The 21344-nt window shown below is 42.4% G+C and overlaps 1 protein-coding gene across 1 annotated transcript in view; it reads left to right on the top strand.

Annotated features, from left to right (window-relative positions):
* LOC111972771 (pleckstrin homology domain-containing family G member 1) overlaps positions 1-21344 on the top strand; it is a 62752-nt gene that overhangs the window by 23054 nt on the left and 18354 nt on the right. Inside the window, 3 exon segments of the mRNA XM_023999843.1 lie at positions 5649-5749; positions 6472-6541; positions 19444-19490. Of these exon segments, the coding sequence (XP_023855611.1) occupies positions 5649-5749; positions 6472-6541; positions 19444-19490 (218 nt within the window).

Here is a 21344-nt window from a genome sequence, read left to right as displayed (position 1 = left end):
CCCTGTTGGGACTGCTGGAGGACTGGAGATGAAACCCTGTTGGGACTGCTGGAGGACTGGAGATGAAACCCTGTTGGGACTGCTGGAGGACTGGATGGAACACTGCAGTGTAGGACAGATACTAGTATATTACTGAACAGCATCATACCAGTCAGGACCTGTGAAAGAAAGAACGGGGGTCAAGATGAGTGTCATAGAGTGTTCATAGACAACACCCATATACAGGAGAAGTTGATTTGGGCGGAAGAGTTGTCGTCAGAGGTCCCAACCAGCAGGAAACTGGTCCTTTCAGAAAGAGATAGAGGGGGTGGGTGAGTGAGTTAGTTGTCAGAGAAACTGTTTCCTCACCCCTCCCACCCTGTCACATGGACCAAGATGGATGTCCTTACCCCCACCATCCCTCCTTGCTCCATTCGGGGTGAGGAGAATAGGAATAGGAGAGCGGTGCTGTAGGAAGAGGGATTTAGAGCTGCAATAACAATGTCTAAAGTAGGTTAGCTAAACACTGAGCAGAGATCACTTTAAAGACGTATACTCCCCTTAGACCTGGACCCCCCTAACTCAACAAGACCCCCTTATCAGATCTATGTGGCCGGACACCCACTCTTCCACTACACTTTTAGACAGGACCATAATTTACTCCTTTCTCCCCCCTTATTAATGTCAATCTCTGTTAAGTCTTCCAACACTTACGCTATTCATCATCAGTGGATTACATTCAGAGCAGACTGCCCTGCTATATCTAGCGCTTGTCAGCAGGGCCCATATCACTTCACATTAAGTGGGTGTAACACATCGCACTCATTCACCATCATATTCACCACCACCACCAATGTACAGTATAGTGCTACTATCCACCGTGGCCACTCGCCATCAGAGCTGTCACCCTCCACCCATTACCCAGAATCCCCTGCGTGGTGCTTTCCGCAGGGTTAGAGGGGGCGATGACCCAAACACAAATATTTAACCAGACTCCTGTGGGCTCTCGTGCGCTCCATCTGTCAACGACGGACAGTGATGTGGCCTGCACAAGCAGTGTGTTTGTATTGGTATGTGCATTGATGTGTGTAGTGGTTTGTGTGTGTGGCACATGATGCATGAATATGTACAGTGCATCCCATCAAGCTACACACAATACCCCATAATGACAAAGTGAAAACAGGTTTTTAGAAATGTTTTCAAATGTATTACAAATCAAAAACAGATACCTTATTTGCATAAGTGTTCAGACCCTTTGTTGTGAGACTCGATATTGAGTTCAGGTGCATCTTGTTTCCATTGATAATCCTTGATGTTTCTACAACTTGTGGTAAACTCAATTTATTGGACATGATTTGGAAAGGCACACACCTGTCTATATAAGGTCCCACAGTTGACAGTGCATGTCAGAGTAAAAACCAAGCCATGAGGTCGAAGGCCACTTAATAAAGTCGAAGGAATTGTCCGTAGAGCTCCGAGACAGGATTGTGTCGGAGCAGCCACGCTCCCCATCCAACCTGACAGAGCTTGAGAGGATCTGCAGAGGGGAATGGGAGAAACTCCCCAAATATAGGTGTGCCAAGCTTGTAGCGTCATACCCAAGAAGACTTAAGGCTGATGTGCTTCAACAAAGTACTGAGTAAAGAGTCTGAATACTTATGTAAATGTCCTATTTCAGTTTTTTTTTTTTAATACATTTGCAAAAATGTCTAAACAGTTTTTTTGCTTTGTCATTATGGGGTATTGTGTGTAAATTGACGAAGGGAAAAAAACAATTCAATCCATTTTAGAATAAGGCAGTAATGTAAATAAAATGTGGAAAAAGTCAAGGCGTCTGAATACGTTCTAGATGATGCACTGTAACTGTGTGTGTAGTACAGGGTAGATTCACCCTGTATAGGGTCGGTCCTTCCCTGCTGAAATAACTGTGTGAGTGTCAGGAGTAGATTCACCCTGTATTTGGTGCCTTTCCCTGGCTGAATAATTGGTGGAAGTAGTACAGGGTAGAGTTCCCTCTTGTATAATGGTGATCCGTTCGTGGCGAATAACTTGTGTGAGTAGTAACAGGTAGATCACTCTGTATGTTTCCCTTCCTGCTGGGAATACTGTGTGTAGTTAACAGGTAGATTCACCCTGTTAATGGTGGTCCTCCGCGTGGCTTGAATAAACTGTGTGAGTAGTACAGGTAGATTCCCTGTATATGGTGGTCCATCAGGCTTCTCCAGAACGACTCACAGAAAACCTGAAGCACGCCTTCCATCCCTTTCCCCCTGCTCCAGTCCCGGACATGGGACACATCTTTCATCCCATTCCCCCTGCTCCAGTCCCGGACATGGGACACATAGATGTTGACCAGGAAAAATCACAGCGCCTCTGGGAATTCTCAACAGAGGCTTATGGGGTTCCAGAAATGGAATATGGAGGAGTTAACATGTCCTAGTGAACTGGTTTTCATGTGGGCGTATGGAGTGAGGAGACTGGGTGTCGGTGTATGTTAGATTTAGAGAAATTGAGAGAAAGTTTGTATGTCTTAATGTGTAACGTGGGGAATCGTCAAATTCCGTTTATATTGAGTCTCAAACGTTTGAGAAGCATAGCTGGAGGTGTGTGTGCGTGTGTTTTGGAATTGTGTGTGTTTCAAGATGTGCGTGTTTGGTTTTGCTATCCTTGTGGGGACCAGACAGGGTGGAGTTTAACACTTTGTGTGTGTGTGATCAGGCTCAGACTAGGCTGTGTTGATTGACTGGGTCAGGGCAGGTCACATGGCTAATAAAGCAGCACCTTACACCTTAACCATGGCCAACAACCCCAACCCTAAACATGACCCTGGTCCCGTACCGTGACTCCACCGACCACCATTATCCTAACTTAAAGCCATAACTCTAACCCCCAAACCTGGCCCTAAACCATTGCCCTGAAACCCCCATATTTGCCCTTTCACCCCTAAATCCTCCAAACTGTCTCCTCTTACCTCAGAACCTTGACCCCTGCTTCTATTTTACACAATGATTCTGTCAGAGTTCCCCCTCTGGGAGTGGATGACCACACCAAACAATCTAAGAGTGTTGTGTGTGTTAGAGAGGGGGAGGGGGGGACGCAGGTTGGCTACTTTGTGTAGCCTGCAGATAAACAGTTGAAGTCAGAAGTTTACATACACCTTAGCCAAATTCATTTAAACTCAGTTTTTCACAATTCTTGACATTTAATCCTAGTAAAAAATCCCTGTCTTAGGTCAGATAGGATCACAACTTTATTTTAAGAATGTGAAATGTCAGAATAATAGTAGAATTATTTATTTCAGCTTTTATTTCTTTCATCGCATTCCCAGTGGGTCAGAAGTTTACATACACTCAATTAGTATTTGGTAGCATTGCCTTTAAATTGTTTAATTTGGGTCAAACTTTTTGGGTAGCCTTCCACAAGCTTCCCACAATAAGTTGGGTGAATTTTGGCCCATTCCTCCTGACAGAGCTGGTGTAACTGAGTCAGGTTTGTAGGCCTCCTTGCTCACACACGCTTTTTTCAGTTCTGCCCACAAATTTGCTATAGGATTGAGGTCAGGGCTTTGTGATGGCCACTCCAATACCTTGTCTTTGTTGTCCTTAAGCCATTTGGCACAAATTTTGAAGTATTTTTTGGTGTCATTGTCCATTTGGAAGACCCATTTGCGACCAAGCTTTAACTTCCTGACTGATGTCTTGAGATGTTGCTTCAATATATCCACATAATTTTCCTACCTCATGATGCCATCTATTTGTGAAGTGCACCAGTCCCTCGTGCAGCAAAGCACCCCCACAACATGATGCTGCCACCTCCGTGCTTCCTGTTTGCGATGGTGTTTTTTCGGCTTGCAAGCCTCCCCCTTTTTCCTCCAAACATAACGATGGTCATTATGGCCAAACAGTTCTATTTTTGTTTCATCAGACCAGAGGACATTTCTCCAAAAAGTATGAACTTTGTTGCCATGTGCAGTTGCAAACCGTAGTCTGGCTTTTTTATGGTGGTTTTGGAGCAGTGGCTTCTTCCTTGCTGAGCACCTTCAGGTTATGTCGATATAGGACACGTTTTACTGTGGATATAGATACTTTTGTACCGGTTTCCTCCAGCATCTTCACAAGGTCCTTTGCTGTGGTTCTGGGATTGATTTGCACTTTTCGCATCAAAGTACGTTCATCTCTAGGAGACAGAATGTGTCTCCTCACTGAGCAGTATGACGGCCAGACTTGTGGAGGTCTACAATTTTTTTTCTGAGGTCTTGGCTGATTTCTTTTGATTTTCCCATGATGTCAAGCAAAGAGGCACTGAGTTTGAAGGTAGGCCTTGAAATACATCCACAGGTTCACCACCAATTGACTCAAAAATGTTGTCAAGTAGCCTATCAGAAGCTTCTAAGGCCATGACATCATTTTCTGGAATTTTCCAAGCTGTTTAAAGGCACAGTCAACTTAGTGTATGTGAACTTCTGACCCACTGGAATTGTGATACAGTGAATTATGTGAAATAATCTGTCTGTAAACAACTGTTGGAAAAATTACTTGTCATGCACAAAGTAGATGTCCTAACAGACTTGCCAAAAGTAGTTTGTTAACAAGAAATTAGTGGAGTGGTTGAAAACGAGTTTTACTGACTCCAAGCTAAGTGTATGCCATTGACTTCAACTGAACGTAACTGTCAAACGTAGTGAGTGCGTGTCAGTGTGAGAGAATGTACTTATCCCATCTGTCAATGGACGGAGACGAGAGGAGAAAACAGGATGAGGGACAGTTTGTGTGTGGTGTGTGTGTGTGTGTGTGTGTGGGTGTGTGTGGGGGTGTGTGTGTTGTGTGTGTGTGTGTGTGTGTGTGTGGTGTGTGTGCGTGTGTGCGCGCGCACGCGCGTGAGAGAAAGCTGAGGCGTATAATCACTATTGGTAGCTGAACATGTCATGACTGATGGCTGAGTGGTGGGATAAGATACTGTCTGAACAGACACAGCCTCGGTTCCTTAAACACTTCTCTACAAGCCTCTCACAGTGTATCCTATTAGCTTTGGACACTGTCCATCTGTGAATACTGTAGGCCCTTAGACATTTTGCTGTGTTTGGTCAAAAGCCATCTGGACAAAGAGGAGTACCCACTGAATAGTCTCTAGTTAAGTAGGCGGTTAAGACTGGACTGAAGTCAGGGAGAAGTGGGCTGTGGGCCCAGTTTTTTTTACTAGACAGGAATGCTCTTCGTCTAAAGCAGATTGAATGTGTGCTGAATAAGTGTGAGAAGTGTATGTGGTCTCAAAGTGTTTACGATGCTGTGTATTTATAAGTGGAGAGTGTTTTCATAGTGTGTGTTCAGAGTGCATGTTTGTGGGGTTGGTAGAACGACGCCCAGGGAGCATGTCAGTCATACTGTCCCTCTCTGCCATGACTTGATGAGATATTCCTCAAAAACACTTTGATGTGGGGGTCATAACTGACTTCGCTCTCTCCGTGTCTCTATCTGTCGCTGTCTCTCTCTCTTTCTCTGTGTCTGTTGCTCTCGCTCACTTTCACTCAATTCATGCTTTATTGGCATGAAATAATTATTCTGTAATTGGCAATGTATTTCAAAAACCATACATTTAGAAGTCGAAAGTACAATTGCATAAAGTCACATACATTGTTTCTCAAAAAACATATGTTTTCTCTCTCTCTGTAGGATTACCTGGAGTGTATCAGTAACCAGTCTGCCTGGCACTGAGCTCAGAGGAGAGAGGCTCTCTATTCGGGAAACATCCGAGACATCTACCACTTCAACAGGTCAAACACACACACACACACACACACACACACACACACACACACACACACACACACACACACACACACAACACACACCACATCACACACACACACACACACACACACACACACACACACACGCACACAAAAATACAGTGTGCAGTATCCAAAGAATCTACAGAATGAGAACAGTTTGTCTCGCCTGTCGATGTGTGGGGGGCCAGTGACCAATCGACATTGTGTGTCCATGTTGTTTTGTCCATCTGAGGAGTGTATGTTCAAAACCACCAGGTCTGCTGGAAGCCTAGTCACTCAGACTGTCAGCTGTCACATAAAGACTCACAGCTACAGAGAGAGAAAAACCTAGGGAGAATTCACATAGTGAGGGAGTTTGGTTTGACACAAACTCCTTACAAACAGTCACAATGACCTTATTCCCTAGACATGTAACAATGGTTTCACCAGTTGACCATATATCCATCAACCAATAAGAATTAGGGACACACACACAACCTATTTCAATTCACGGAAGTTACTTTTTGTTGTAAGCAGAGTACCCTAGGACCTAATACTGTGTCCCAAGTTATATTTGTTCCTGAACATTTTTGATGTTTATAACAAAGAGCGATGGGGAGCAGTTTGTTAAGTGTGTAACTGTCAGTTTCTATTCCAATGATTTAATTAAGTGTGTGGTGTGCAAGTGGTTAATGTGCTGATGTGATCATTTTTGGGGTTTACAGAGATCTGCTTCATGACCTGGAAAAGTGTAAATCGGACCCTGTGGCCATTGCAGAGTGTTTCGTAGCCAAGGTAGGTCTCTTTCTCTTCTTTTCTCTTCTTTTTCTTTCTTGTTGAAGCCTGTCTGAACAGCTGGTTCGGGACAAAAAACACTCAAAAACATGTAACACACACAACATTATTTAGGTTACAAACTAACCAAAATCGTAATCATACTTAGTCATACTGACAGAGAAGCACAATTTCTGAGGAAATTTAAGGGCCGGCAAAATGTATAATCACCATTTACTGGTGAGGGCTAATGGTAATACTTCAACACCTGAGAAAAAAACAATTCTCCTCTCGTTTCTCTTATCTCTGTGTGTGTGTGTATAACTGTGTTTGGTCTTCTTTCCAATCCTTTTCTACATTAAATCATTCTATTTCATGATAACTGCATACTACACTTACTCAACAGACGTATCTCTACCAATACCACAATAAGTACACAGTAATCTGTCTGTAACCAGAGTTTATCAGTCTGGACATGCACAAACACACTAGTCATTTCACTGCGGTCTGTGCCAGTGTGTACGATAGTAGCTCTTGTTGAATTTGTATAGTTACCCAGTCCATGCTCCACATATTCATCATCCCCATACCACAATAAATCACTTCAAAAGTATTCATACCCCATGACTTATTCCACATGTTGTTGCTTTACAGTCTGAATTCAAAATTGATTGACAACAACTCTGGTGGACATTCCGGCAGTCAGCATGCCAATTGCACGCTCCCGCAAATCTTGCGACAACATTGTGTTGTGTGACAAAACTGCACATTTTAGTGTGGCCTTTTATTGTCCCTAGCACAAGGTGCACCTGTGCAATGATCCTGCTGTTTAATCAGCTTCTTGATATGCCACACCTGTCAGGTGAATGGATTATCTTGGCTAAGGAGAAATCTTCACTAACAGGGATGTTAACAAATTTGTGCACAACATTTGAGAGAAAGACGTTTTTTGTGCGTATGGAACATTTCTGGGATCTTTTATTTCAGCTCATGAAACATGAAGCTGACTTTACATGTTGCGTTTTATATTTATATATATACGGAATCAAGGGCCTCCGTGGTTTGTAGGTGGCCTTATCGCAGTCACTTTACACATGTTAAATGTGTGTTTTACTTACATATTTAGTACAGTTTCAATCCTGCACTCTTTTGATTGCAGTTATCCAAAGTAGTGTTTGCCATCACTGTTACGTGACCATAAAATAGAGATTGCGTGCGTTTAGAAACGTTCCCTGATTATTGTAGTGTTGTGTGGGTCATGAATTGGTGTTGGGTCAGTAGCCAGACAACTGACTGGAAACATTTGTTCATTGCAGACAATCCCCCCCCCATCTTAGAGTCACAACTCGGCAAAGCGTTTGAAGGAGCGAAAAAACAGACCATAAATCCCTCTAATCGTCTATCTGTCCTTATGTTCCTTACCCTGCTTTCAGTGAAATGTGTTGAGTAAGCAGCCTAGTCTTTATGGGTCCCTACATGCTGACTGCACCACTGTTGCGCAATTAAAACAAGATCATAATGTTTTATCATCTGGTCTAAAAAGATCTTTCCTCTTCAGCGTTTAGCTGATCTCCTAACCCATAGCTCCTCTCGCCAGTCTAGACCCCTCAGCATGCCAGCCGGTCGATACAGAAGCAAAACCAATTACTATATAACATCCCATAATGGTTTACTCCTATCATAATAATGACGAGCAGCACAGTCTGGAGATGTACTATATATAAATCTAAATCTATGGTAGCTCAGCAGAAATCCTCAGGTTTAGTCTCTGCCTTGCTGTTCTGAGATGATCTAAACTTCACTATTAATTAGGGATGGGGGGTTTTAAACAATTTCACTGTTCGAATAGTATCCTGAATTGTTGTTGCATATTCAAAATACATGTGTGTGTGTAGCGAGCAGACGGAAGGAGAGAGATGCCAAGGCGACTCGGCTACAGCCAAGAATAGCTAACTTGTAGCAACCCCAATGTTATTTATCATCCATATAACAGTGCCTGTCTTGACTGGAGTAGCCTAGAGAAGCTAGCTAAATAACAAAGCCAGCCACCTATAGCTAGCCAGGCTAATTGAGGCCACATGCTGCGCTTTCTCCCCAACCCCATTTAGATAAAACAACAGCTATACCGGTTGGTTGCTTGTTATAGCCTACTCCTTCTCATTTCACTAAGATTTGATTCCGTCTTGTATTGCATTAGTGAACTCTCACTCCACTTGTTACACATTTATCTTGAGCCTCTTTGGCCAAGATAAACAACAAGCTACGCACGTGAAGGCACCATGCTTGTCATAACTACATTGGAAAGGTTTTTATTTAATTTAATTAATAATTAGAAATGTCATGGTATATCTTTGAATGTAACAACTTCACATGGATATTTTAATCTAATTTAGAAAATACCTTTTCAGTGTTAGAATCTGTTTAAAATGGGAATATATAAACATTCCTGTAGAAATTAATATTCGCACAAGTATTCGAATACAAATGTCCCGACTATTAATCTATATCTATGTTATATCAGGAGTGATTGATAATGTAATTTAGAAAATGTCCTCACAGATCAAAGATGAGCAGAAATCACAGATTCCATCTCTGCCTTGCTGTATTATCAAATTGTATGTGTCACATGTGCCGAATACAACAGGTGTAGGTAGACCTTACAGTGAAATGCATACTTACAAGCCCTTAACCAACAATGCTTTAAGAAGTTCAGAAAAAAAGTGTTAGGTAAAAAATATATAAGTAAAATATATATATATATATCTAAAAAAAAAATATATATATATATATCTCCCAAAAAAAATAATATATATATATATATATTTATCTAAAAAATATATATATATTAAAAAAAAAATATATATATATATATATATATATATATATTATATATATATAAATATATATTATCTTATTTTTTACTGAACACTTTTTTTATATATTTTTATATATATACCAAAAACAGTTGAAGTCGGAAGTTTCATACACCTCAGCCAATATACATTTAAACTCAGTTTTTTCACAATTCCTGACATTTAATCCCAGTAAAAATTCCCTGTCTTAGGTCAGTTAAGATCACCACTTTATTTTAAGAATGTGAAATGTCAGAATAATATTAGCGAATGATTTATTTCAGCTTTTATCTTTCATTCAAATTCCCAGTGGGTCAGAAGTTTACATACACTCAATTAGTATTTGGTAGCATTGCCTTTTTAAATTGTTTAACTAAGGCCAAACATTTTGGGTAGCTTCCACAAGCTTCCCAACAATAAGTTGGGTGAATTTTAGCCATTCCTCCTGACAGAGCTGGTGTAACTGAGTCAGGTTTGTAGGCCCCCTTGCTCGCACATGCTTTTTCAGTTCTGGCCACAGATTTTCTTATAGGATTGAGGTCAGGTCTTTGTGATGGCCACTCAATACCTTGACTTTGTTATCCAAACATAATGATCAAAAAAAATCAAATGTATTTATATAGCCCTTCTTACATCAGCTGATATCTCAAAGGTGCTGTACAGAAACCCAGCCTAAAACCCCAAACAGCAAGCAATGCAGGTGTAGAAGCACGGTGGCTAGGAAAAACTCCTAGAAAGGCCAAACCTAGGAAGAAACCTAGAGAAACCTAGAGAGGAACCAGGCTATGAGGGGTGGCCAGTCCTCTTCTGACTGTGCCAGGTGGAGATAACAGAACATGGCCAAGATGTTCAAATGTTCATAAATGACCAGCATGGTCAAATAATAATAATCACAGTAGTTGTCGAGGGTGCAACAAGTCAGCACCTCAGGAGTAAATGTCAGTTGGCTTTTCATAGCCGATCATTAAGAGTATCTCTACCGCTCCTGCTGTCTCTAGAGAGTTGAAAACAGCAAGTCTGGGACAGGTAGCACGTCCGGTGAACAGGTTAGGGTTCATAGCCGCAGGCAGAACAGTTAAACTGGAGCAGCAGCACGGCCAGGTGGACTGGGGACAGCAAGGAGTCATCAGGTAATAACCAATGATGGTTATTATTGCCAAACAGTTCTATTTTGTTTTCATCAGACCAGAGGACATTTCTCCAAAAAGTATGATCTTTGTCCCTATGTGCAGTTGCAAACTGTAGTCTGGCTTTTTTATGGCGGTTTTGGAGCAGTGGCTTCTTCCTTGCTGAGCGGCCTTTCAGGTTATGTCAATATAGGACTCGCTTTACTGTGGATATAGATACTTTTGTACCCGTTTCCTCCATCTTTACATGGTCCTTTGCTGTTGTTTCTGGGATTGATTTGTACTTTTCGCACCAAGTACGTTCCTCTCTAGGAGACAGAACGCGTCTCCTTCCTGAGCGGTATGATGGCTGCGTGGTCCCATGGTGTTTATACTTGCGTACTATTATTTGTACAGATGAATGTGGTACTTCAGGCATTTGGAAATTGCTCCCAAGGATGAACCAGACTTGTGGAGATCTACAATTTTTTTTCTGAAGTCTTGGCTGATTTCTTTGATTTTCCCATGATGTCAAGCAAAGAGGCACTGAGTTTGAAGGTAGTCCTTGAAATACATCCACAGGTACACTCCCAATTGACTCAATTATGTCAATTAGCCTATCGGAGCTTCTAAGGCCATGACATAATTTTCTGGAATTTTCCAAGCTGTTTAAAGGCACAGTCAACTTAGTGTATGTAAACTTCTGACCCACTGGAATTGTGATACAGATTTATAAGTGAAATAGTCTTTAAACAATTGTTGGAAAAATTACTTGTGTCATGCACAAAGTAGATGTCCTAACAGACTTGCCAAAACTATAGTTTGTTAACAAGAAATTTGTGGAGTGGTTGAAAATGAGTTTTAATGACTCCAACCTAAGTGTATGTAAACTTTCGACTTCAACTGTGTATATATATATATTTATATCTATCTGTGTATGTATGTATGTATGTATGTATGTATGTATGTATGTATGTATGTATGTATGTATGTATGTATGTTAGTATGTATGTATGTGTATGTATGTATGTATGTATGTTATGTATGTATATAATGAAAATAAAAGTAACAAATAATTAAAGAGCAGCAGTAAAATAACAATAGTGAGGCTATATACAGGGGGTACCGGTACAGAGTCAATGTGCCGGGGTGCCGGTTGTCGAGGTAATAGGTACATGTAGGTAGAGTTAAAGTGACTATGCATGGATAATAAACAGAGTAGCAGCAGCGTAAAAGAGTGGTCTGGGTAGCCCTTTGATTAGCTGTTCAGGAGTCTTATGGCTTGGGGGTAGAAGCTGTTAAGAAGCCTTTTGGACCTTGACTTTGCGCTCCGGTACCGCTTGCCGTGCGGCAGCAGAGAGAACTGTCTATGACTAGGGTGGCTGGAGTCTTTGACAATTTTAGGGCCTTCCTCTGACACCGCCTGGTATAGAGGTCCTGGATGGCAGGAAGCTTGGCCCCAGTGACGTACTGGGCCATACACACTACCCTCTGTAGTGCCTTGCGGTCGGAGGCCGAGCAGTTGCCATACCAGGCAGTGATGCAACCAGTCAGGATGCTCTCAATGGTGCAGCTGTAGAACTTTTTGAGGATCTGAGGACCCATGCCAAATCTTTTCAGTCTCCTGAGGGGGAATAGGTTTTGTCGTGCCTTCTTCACGACTGTCTTATTGTGTTTGGACCATGAAAGTTCGTTGGTGATGTGGACACCAAGGAACTTGAAGCTCTCAACCTGCTCCTCTGATTGTGGACTCCACTTTTCCTGTTGTCCTCAATCATCTCCTTTGTCTTGAACAGGTTGAGGGAGAGGTTGTTGTCCTGGCACCACACGGCCAGGTCTCTGATGTCAGGGTTTCTACTGTGGGCCTTTGTAGCTCAGTTGATAGAGCATGGCACTTGACATGCCAGGGTAGTGGGTTCGATTCCCGGGGCCACCCAATACGTAAAATGTATGCACGCATGACTAAGTCGCTTTGGATAAAAGCGTCTGCTAAATAGCATACTGTGTAAATGCCTGTTGTGGTTTAGGACTGAATCAGGAGGACCCAATGTACTGGATATACTTTGGATTGTGTGTGTGTGTGTGTGTGTGCGTGCCAGTCAAAAGTTTGGACACTCAAGGGTTTTTCTTTATTTTTTACTATTTTCTACATTGTAGAATAATAGTGAACAGACATCAAAACTATGAAATAACACACATGGAATCATGTAGTAACCAAAAAAGTGTTGAAGAAATCTAAATATATTTTAGATTCTTCAAAGTAGCCACCCTTCCCCTTGATGACAGCTTTGCACATTCTCTTAACCAGCTTCACCTGGAATGCTTTTCTAACAGTCTTGAAGGAGTTCCCACATATGCTGACCACTTGTTGGCTGCTTTCCCTTTACTCCGCGGTCCAATTCATTCAAAATAATCTCAATTGGGTTGAGGTCGGGTAATTGTGGAGGTGTGTTTTGGGTGATTGTCCTGTTGAAAAACAAATGATAGTCCCACTAAGCACAAACCAGATGGGATGGCGTATCGCTGCAGAATGCTGTGGTAGCCATGCTGGTTAAGTTTGCATTGAATCATAAATAAATCGCTGACAGTGTCACCAGCAAAGTACCATCACATCTCCCCGTCCATGCTTCACGGTGGGAACCACACTTGTATACTCCTCACCAATGTCCAGTCTCTAGACACCAAGGTGGATGAAATTAGGGCAAGGCTTGCCTTCCATAGAGACATCAGAGATTGTAACATTCTCTGTTTCACGGAAACATGGCTCTCTCCGGAATATGTTGTCTGAGTCGGTATAGCCACCGGGTTTGTGTCGCACCGACAGAAATAAACATCTCTCTGGGAAGAAGAATGGCGGGGGTGTATGCTTCATGATTAACGACTCATGGTGTAACCATAACAACATATAAGAACTCAAGTCCTTCTGTTCACCTGACCTAGAATTCCTTACAATCAAATGCCAACCATATTATCTCCCAAGAGAATTCTCGTCAGTTATTGTCACAGCTGTGTATATACCTCCTCAAGCGGATACCACAGCGGCCCTCAAGGAACTTCACTGGACTCGATGTAAACTGGAAACCATATATCCTGTGGCTGCATTTATTGTAGCTGGGAATTTTAAAAATGCAAATTTGAGAACAAGGCTACCTAAATTCTATCAGCATGTAGATTGCAGCACTCGTGCGGGCAATACCCTGGACCACTGCTACTCTAACTTCTGCGATGCATACAAGGCCCTCCCTCGCCCTCCCTTAGGCAAATCCGACCACGACTCCATCTTGCTCCTACCGTCCTATAGGCAGAAACTCAAACAGGATGTAACCGTGACTAGAACCATTCAACGCTGGTCTGACCAATTGGAATCCACGCTTCAGGATTGTTTTGATCACGCGGACTGGGAAATGTTCCGGGCAGCCTCAGAGAATAACATCGATCTTTACGCTGACTCTGTGAGTGACTTTATAAGGAAGTGCATAGGAGATGTTGTACCCACTATGACTATTAGAAATCTACCCTAAACAAAAACCATAGATGGATGGAAGGCATTCGTGCAACACTGAAAGCGGGAACCACTGCATTTAACCATGGAAAGAGGACTGGGAATATGGCCGTGTAGTTATTAACAATGTAGTTATTCTCTCTGCAAGGCAATCAAACAAGCGAAATGTCGGTATAGGGACAAAGTGGAGTTGTAATTCAACGGCTCAGACACGAGACGTATGTGGCAGGATCTACAGGCAATTACGGACTACAAAAAGAAAACTACGAACAACGTCACGGACAACGACGAATTGCTTCCAGACAAACTAAACAGCTTCTTTGCCCGCTTTGAGCATAATTTCAGTGCCACCGACACTGCCCGCTAACAAGGACTGTGGGCCCCCCCTCTCCTTCTCTGTAGCCGACGTGAGTAAGACATTTAAACGTGTTAAACCTCACAAGGCTGCTGGCCCAGAAGGCATCCCTAGCCGCGTCCTCAGAACATGCACAGACCAACTGGCTGTTGTGTTTACGGACATATTCAATCGCTCCCTATCCCAGTCTGCTATCCCCACATGCTTCAAGATGGCCACCATTTTTCCTGTACCCAAGAAGGCAAAGGTAACTGAAATAAATGACTATCGCCCCGTAGCACTCACTTCTGTCATCATGAAATGTTTTGAGAGACTAGTCAAGGATCATATCACCTCCACCTTACCTGCCACCCTAGACCCACTTCAGTTTGCATACTACCCCAACAGGTCCACAGACGATGCAATCGCCATCACACTGCACACATCTGGACAAGAGGACTACTTATGTTAGAATTCTGTTCATTGACTACAGCTCAGCATTCAACACCATAGACCATCCAAGCTCATCATTAAGCTGGAGGCCCTGGGTCTCAACCCCGCCCTGTGCAATTGGGTCCTGGACTTTCTGATGGGCGGACCCCAGGGGGTGAAGGTAGGAAACTACATCTCCACTTCGCTGACCCTCAACACTGGGGCCCCACAAGGGTGCATGCTCAGCATATATATATATATATATTTTTAGTGGATGAGTTAATTTACTTTTACAAGGGCAATATTTTATAGATCTGTTCTATTTCTGTGACTTTGGTTTGCTGTTTTTGGGTCACAGAGTACATGTTAGGATGGAGAGAGAGTGTGTGTGTATTAGGAGTGTGTGCGTATTGGTGGGACATCTGGTTGTGTTTAGCTGGCTCTCTGGTGGCAGACTGCTGGAGACTAAAGAGAAGCCTGCTCTTCAATTTACTGCTTTTCCCACGGAGAACCTCCAGGCAGTGTTTGTGTGTGTGTGTGTTCACACATACACATGTACTATAGTATAGTATGTATGTATGTACACTAAAAGTGTGTGTACACCTGCCTTTTCGAACATCTCATTCCAAAATCATGGGCATTAATATGGAGTTGGTCCCCCCGTTCCTGCTATAACAGTCTCCACTCTTCTGTGAAGGCTTTCCACTAGATGTTGGAACATTGCTGCGGGGACTTGCTTCCATTCAGCCATGAGCAGTAGTGAGGTCGGTCACTGATGTTGGGCGATTAGGCCTGGCTCGCAGTCGGCGTTCCAATTCATCCCATAGGTGTTCAATAGGGTTGAGGTCAGGGCTGTGTGCAGGCCAGTCAAGTTCTTCCACACCAATCTCGACAAATAATTTCTGTATGGACCTCGCTTTTTTGCATGGGGGCATTGTCATGCTGAAACAGGAAAGGGCCTTCTCCAAACTGTTGCCACAAAGTTGGAAGCACAGAATCGTCTAAAATGTATTTGTATGCTGTAGCGTTTAAGATTTCCCTTCACTGGAACTAAGGGGCCTACCGAACCATGGAAAACAGCCCCAGACCATTATTCCTCCTCCACCGAACTTTACAGTTGGCACTATGCATTCGGGCAGGTAGCGTTCTCCTGGCATCTACCAAACCCAGATTTGTTCTTCAGACTGTCAGATGGTGAAGCGTGATTCATCACTCCAGAGAACGTGTTTCCACTGCTCCAGAGTCCAACGCCGGTGAGCTTTACACCTATTGAGCCAACGCTTGGCATTGCGCATGTTGATCTTAAGCTTGTGTGCGGCTGCTCGGCCAGTAAAACCCATTTCATGAAGCTACCGACGAACAGTTATTGTGCTGACGTTGCTTCCAGAGGCCATTTGGAACTCAGTGAGATGATTTTTACGCACTTCAGCACTCGCCGGTCCCGTTCTGTGAGCTTGTGTGGCTTACCACTTCGCGGCTGAGCCTTTGTTGCTCCTAGACGTTTCCACTTCACAATAACATCACTTTCAGTTGACTGGGGTGGCTCTAGCAGTGCAGAAATGTGGTGAACTGACTTGTTGCATCCTATGACGGTGCCACGTTGAAAGTCACTGAGCTCTTCAGTAAGGCCAATCTACTACCAATGTTTGGCTATGGAGATTGCATGGCTGTGTGCTCGGTTTTATACACCTGTCAGCAACGGGTGTGGCTGAAATGGCCAAATCCACCAATTTGAAGGTGTGTCCTCATACGTGTGTGTGTGTGTGTGTGCATGTGAGTTATTTTTGGTATGAATAGAAGGGTGTGGCCTTCTATAATTGTACTTTTTTGACTGTATGTCACATGGCCATGTGTGTTGATGGCATCACTTGTTCTTGTTCTCGAGTGTGTACGGTATATGTGTTTGTAGAGTATGAGTGTTTATGTGCAGAGCCACAGGAACCAGACAGCTCCCCAGTCATCTGTCCTCTGTGTTTATGATGCTGTTTCCTGTGATAACTGTCCACTTCCTGTTTCTGGCCTAACCCAGAGTATTTATGGACACATGATGAACACCATCAGGACCAGGGCTATTATCAGTTACGCAACTCCAGGGTCATGTGAATGCTCGACAGCAAGTGGAGGGGGATGACAAAGGAAGGAGGGTATGGAGAGATGGAGAGAGATATGAAAGCTAGAGGGCTAGAGACGGAACATGAGAGATGGTAGAAGATATGTAATGGCATAAGTAGTGAGAGACTGTGATCAAGAGTGAAAGAGCGTGAACAAGAGAGGCAGAGACATTCAGCGTGATGGAGGTAGAGAAAAAGAGATAGGGAGGACAGCGAGGTTCATTCCAGCTTTGATAAGTCATGCTGCCTCTGATGTCTTTAAAGTGCAGGGAGGCATGAGAGGTGGAAACGGACAAATTAAAGGGGTGGGGATGGGAAAATCAGTGTCTACAGCATATAGCGCTCAACATTGCCTTTAAAGGGTCAATCAGAAGTTGCTACATACATTTTGGTACTCATAAATGAATGATATGTACCCACTGATTCTTCAAGATATAACATATAAAGTCCTCATGAGCTTAGTTCAACTGTCGTACCCAATCAGAAACCAAAAAATAAGCTTGTTTTACTCCAATGTTTGTAAACAAAATAAATGTAAACAAACACTTTTATAGTTTTAACCATGTTTTGAGGCTATACATGTGATATCATGGAAGGTCAGTCCTTGCATCCATAGCTGAGAAGTTGAGAACTATGAATTTGAGAGTGGTTACATTTCTCCAGCCCCGTCCTTCAGCTTTTTACCGAAACAGGGGCGGAGAGAACGCTTTGTTACCTTTTCAACTGCTGATTGAAGCTTTAACTTCTCTGGGATATGTGGGACGCTAATGTCCCACTTGGCCGCTAACGTCCCACTTGGCCAAAAGCCAGTAAAAATGCAGAGCGCCAAATTCAAATAAATTACTATAAAAATCCAACTTTCATGAAATCACACAAGAAAGACACCAAATTAAAGCTACACTTGTTGTGAATCCAGCCAACATGTCTGATTTCAAAAAGGATTTACGGCGAAAGCACAACAAACGATTATGTTAGGTCAGTACATAGCCACAGAAAAACACAGCCATTTTTCCAGCCAAAGAGAGGAGTAACAAAAAGCAGAAATAGAGATAATATTAATCACTAACCTTTGATGATCTTTATCAGATGACACTCATAGGACTTCATGTTACACAATACATGTATGTTTTGTTCGGTAAAGTTCATATTTATATCCAAAAATCTGAGTTTAGGCGGGACGCTACTGTCTCACTTGGCCAAAAGCCAGAGAAAATGCAGAGCGCCAWATTCAAATAAATTACTATAAAAATCRAACTTTCATTAAATCACACATGAAAGATACCAAATTAAAGCTACACTGGTTGTTAATCCAGCCAACATGTCAGAATTCAAATAGGCTTTTCGGCGAAAGCAAACAATGCTATTATCTGAGTTAGCACCATTGTAAACAATGAGAGATAAGCATATTTCAACCCTGTAGGTGCGACACAAAACACAGAAATAAAAATATAATTCATGCCTTACCTTTGACGAGCTTCTGTTGTTGGCACTCCAATATGTCCCATAAACATCACAAATGGTCCTTTTGTTCGATTAATTCCGTCGATATATATCCAAAATGTCCATTTATTTGGCGCGTTTGATCCAGAAAAACACTGGTTCCAACTCGTGAAACATGACTACAAAATATCTCAAAAGTTACCTGTAAACTTTGCCAAAACATTTCAAACTACTTTTGTAATACAACTTGAGGTATAATCGTAAATAATCGATAAAATTGAAGACGGGATGATCTGTGTTCAATACAGGATTAAAACAATCTGTAGCTAGCTTTCTGGTCATGCGCCTCTAACAAACAGTACACCACAAGTGACCCTGATTCAAAATGGCCGTACTTCTTCATTACACAAAGGAAAAAACCTCAACCAATTTCTAAAGACTGTTGACATCCAGTGGAAGCGTTAGGAACTGCAAGAAGGTCAATTAGAAATCTGTATTCCCAATGAAAATCAATTGAAAAGAGAGAAACCTAAAAAAAAAGATCTGAATGGTTTGTCCTCTGGGTTTCGCCTGCTTATGTTATATTAAGTTATGTTATACTCACAGACATGATTCAAACAGTTTTAGAAATTTCAGATTGTTTTCTATCCAAATCTACTAACACTATGCATATCTTATTTTCTGCGGATGAGTAGCTGGCAGTTGAATTTGGGTATGCTTTTCATCATTTGGGTATGCTGCCCCCTATCCTAGAGAAGTTTTAAGACATGGATACTGGTAATCAAGGTTCACTTTCATTCTCTGCCTCTAAACTGATGTGAGAGGCCTCCTTATTCTATCCTCAGGAACGCTTGACCACTGACTCACCCAGTGTAACCTCCCCCCTTCCCCTTGACACAAACACTCCATTTAGTGGAAACTCACTCTCACTCTTCCCTGTTGGCACACATTTTACAAGGTTCTAAAAATTCTCTAGTCAATAGAGGAATTTAGGTTGGTTCTAGGGAGGATAGTTTATTTCCTCAGCTGCTGCTACTGGTATGAGTGATTTTAGGTACTGATGCCAATATAACATGAATGTAATTATTTGATCAGGCCCTGATGCTAATGTAACATTAATGTAATTATTTTGTCTTTCTTTCCCAGAGTGAAGAGTTCCACATTTACACTCAGTACTGCACCAACTATCCAAGGTAAGCAACCCCAACTATGACTTCTTACACAAGATTATTTTATGGTACTTGTGTGGTAAAACCAAAGGCTATTGTCTATATTTGGGTGGACAATAAAGTTATATTCTATATTTGGGTGGACAAAGTTATATTCTACTTGTGGGATAAGTTGAGCAATATTTTACATTGTGCATCACTCTGTCAAGGGAAATATAGTATTCTTTCTAACAAAGTTATCTACATGTAAAACTGTGTACAAAAAATTAGGAACACCTTCCTAATATTGAGTTGCACACCCTTTTTCCTTCAGAACAGCCTCAATTCGTTGGGGCATGAACTACAAGGTGTCAAGTGTTCCACAGGGATGCTGGCCCATATTGACAATGCTTCCCACAGTTGTGTCAAGTTGGCTGGATGTCCTTTGGGTGGAGAACCATTCTTGATACACACAGGAAACTGTTGAGTGTGAAAAACCCAGCAGTGTTGCAGTTCTTGACTCAAACCGGTGCGTCTGGCACTCATATCCATACCCCGTTCAAAGGAACTTAAATATTTTGTCTTGCCCATTCACCCTTTGAATGGCACACATGCACAGTCCATGTCTTGTCTCAAGGTTTAGAAATCCTTCTTTAACCCGTATCCTCCCCTTCATCTACACTGATTGAAGTGAATTTAACAAGTGACATCAATAAGGGATCACAGCTTTCACCTGGATTAACCTGGTCAGTCTGTCATGGAAAGAGCAGGTCTTTATGTTTTGTATACTCCGTGTAGTCTGCCACACTCATTGTGTGTGTCAGAGGATGCTGGTGGTAGGGGCTATAGGAGGACAGGCTCATTTGTAATGGCTGTAATGAAATACATGGAATGGTATCAAACATATGGAAACTCCATTCCATATGACTCCATTCTATTCATTCCATTCCATCCATTACAATGAGCCCGTTGTCCTATAGCTCTTCCCACCAATCTCCTCTGGTGCGTGTTTGACAGTCTGTGTAGTATGAACATATATAGACGTATAATCTTCCTCCTTGTGATCTGGATTTGCATACAAGTGAATCTCACCTTCAAGTTCTTGATTCCCAGAGTGTCGTATATCTTTGTACTGTCTTTATAGAGCTACAGTACCCCAGGGTCTCTCTCTGGGTAGCCCTGATATACATCCCAACCCAACAGGAGTCTGTCTGCCTCACTGCCAGTTAATGCCCCAGCCTCTCTCTCTGGGTAGCCCTGATATACATCCCAATCCAACAGGAGTCTATCTCCCTCTCTATTTAGTTATTTATTTGAAAGGGAGCCTGTTGATAGAGTTACAGCCCCTATTCGGACAGATGGGTATTATATCCGCCACCTTATCATACTCAGTGGCTGGCTTTAATGTTTTATTTCACCTTGTGTGAACGACGTCTTGTCATAGGAAACCATGTGCGTGTGTGCATGTGGTGTGTCTTGGGGCCGAAAATGTGAGACAATTCTTCACAATGAAGCCTAATGAGAGCAGTGCGTTTCACAATGGTTGTGACACATTACAAGCCGTACACCATTGGCTGCGACGTGTTGTTTTAGCATTGTAATGAAACACACACTTTACATGCTACTACTGACAAGTGATTATTTAGTAGTTGATGGTGATTATTTAAGTAGTTAAATATAGCGTGTGTGTCCACATTCTAGTGCAGCTCTCCACAGGCCTCACATTGTTATCTCTGTGAAACCCAACCTGAGAGCTCAGAATGACGGAGATACATCTACAGCCTCGGTTCCTACTGTAATTGTGTGTGTGTGTGTCAGTCTGGTCACCAGTCGTTAGCTAGGGTCACCAGCTGTGTGAGGGGGTGGTTGACACACACACACACACACACACACACACAC

Source organism: Salvelinus sp. IW2-2015, linkage group LG14, assembly GCF_002910315.2.
Source record: "Salvelinus sp. IW2-2015 linkage group LG14, ASM291031v2, whole genome shotgun sequence".
Classification (NCBI taxonomy): Eukaryota; Metazoa; Chordata; class Actinopteri; order Salmoniformes; family Salmonidae; genus Salvelinus; species Salvelinus sp. IW2-2015.
Note: the sequence above shows the minus strand (reverse complement) of the source record. Positions and strands in the feature narration are given on the sequence as shown.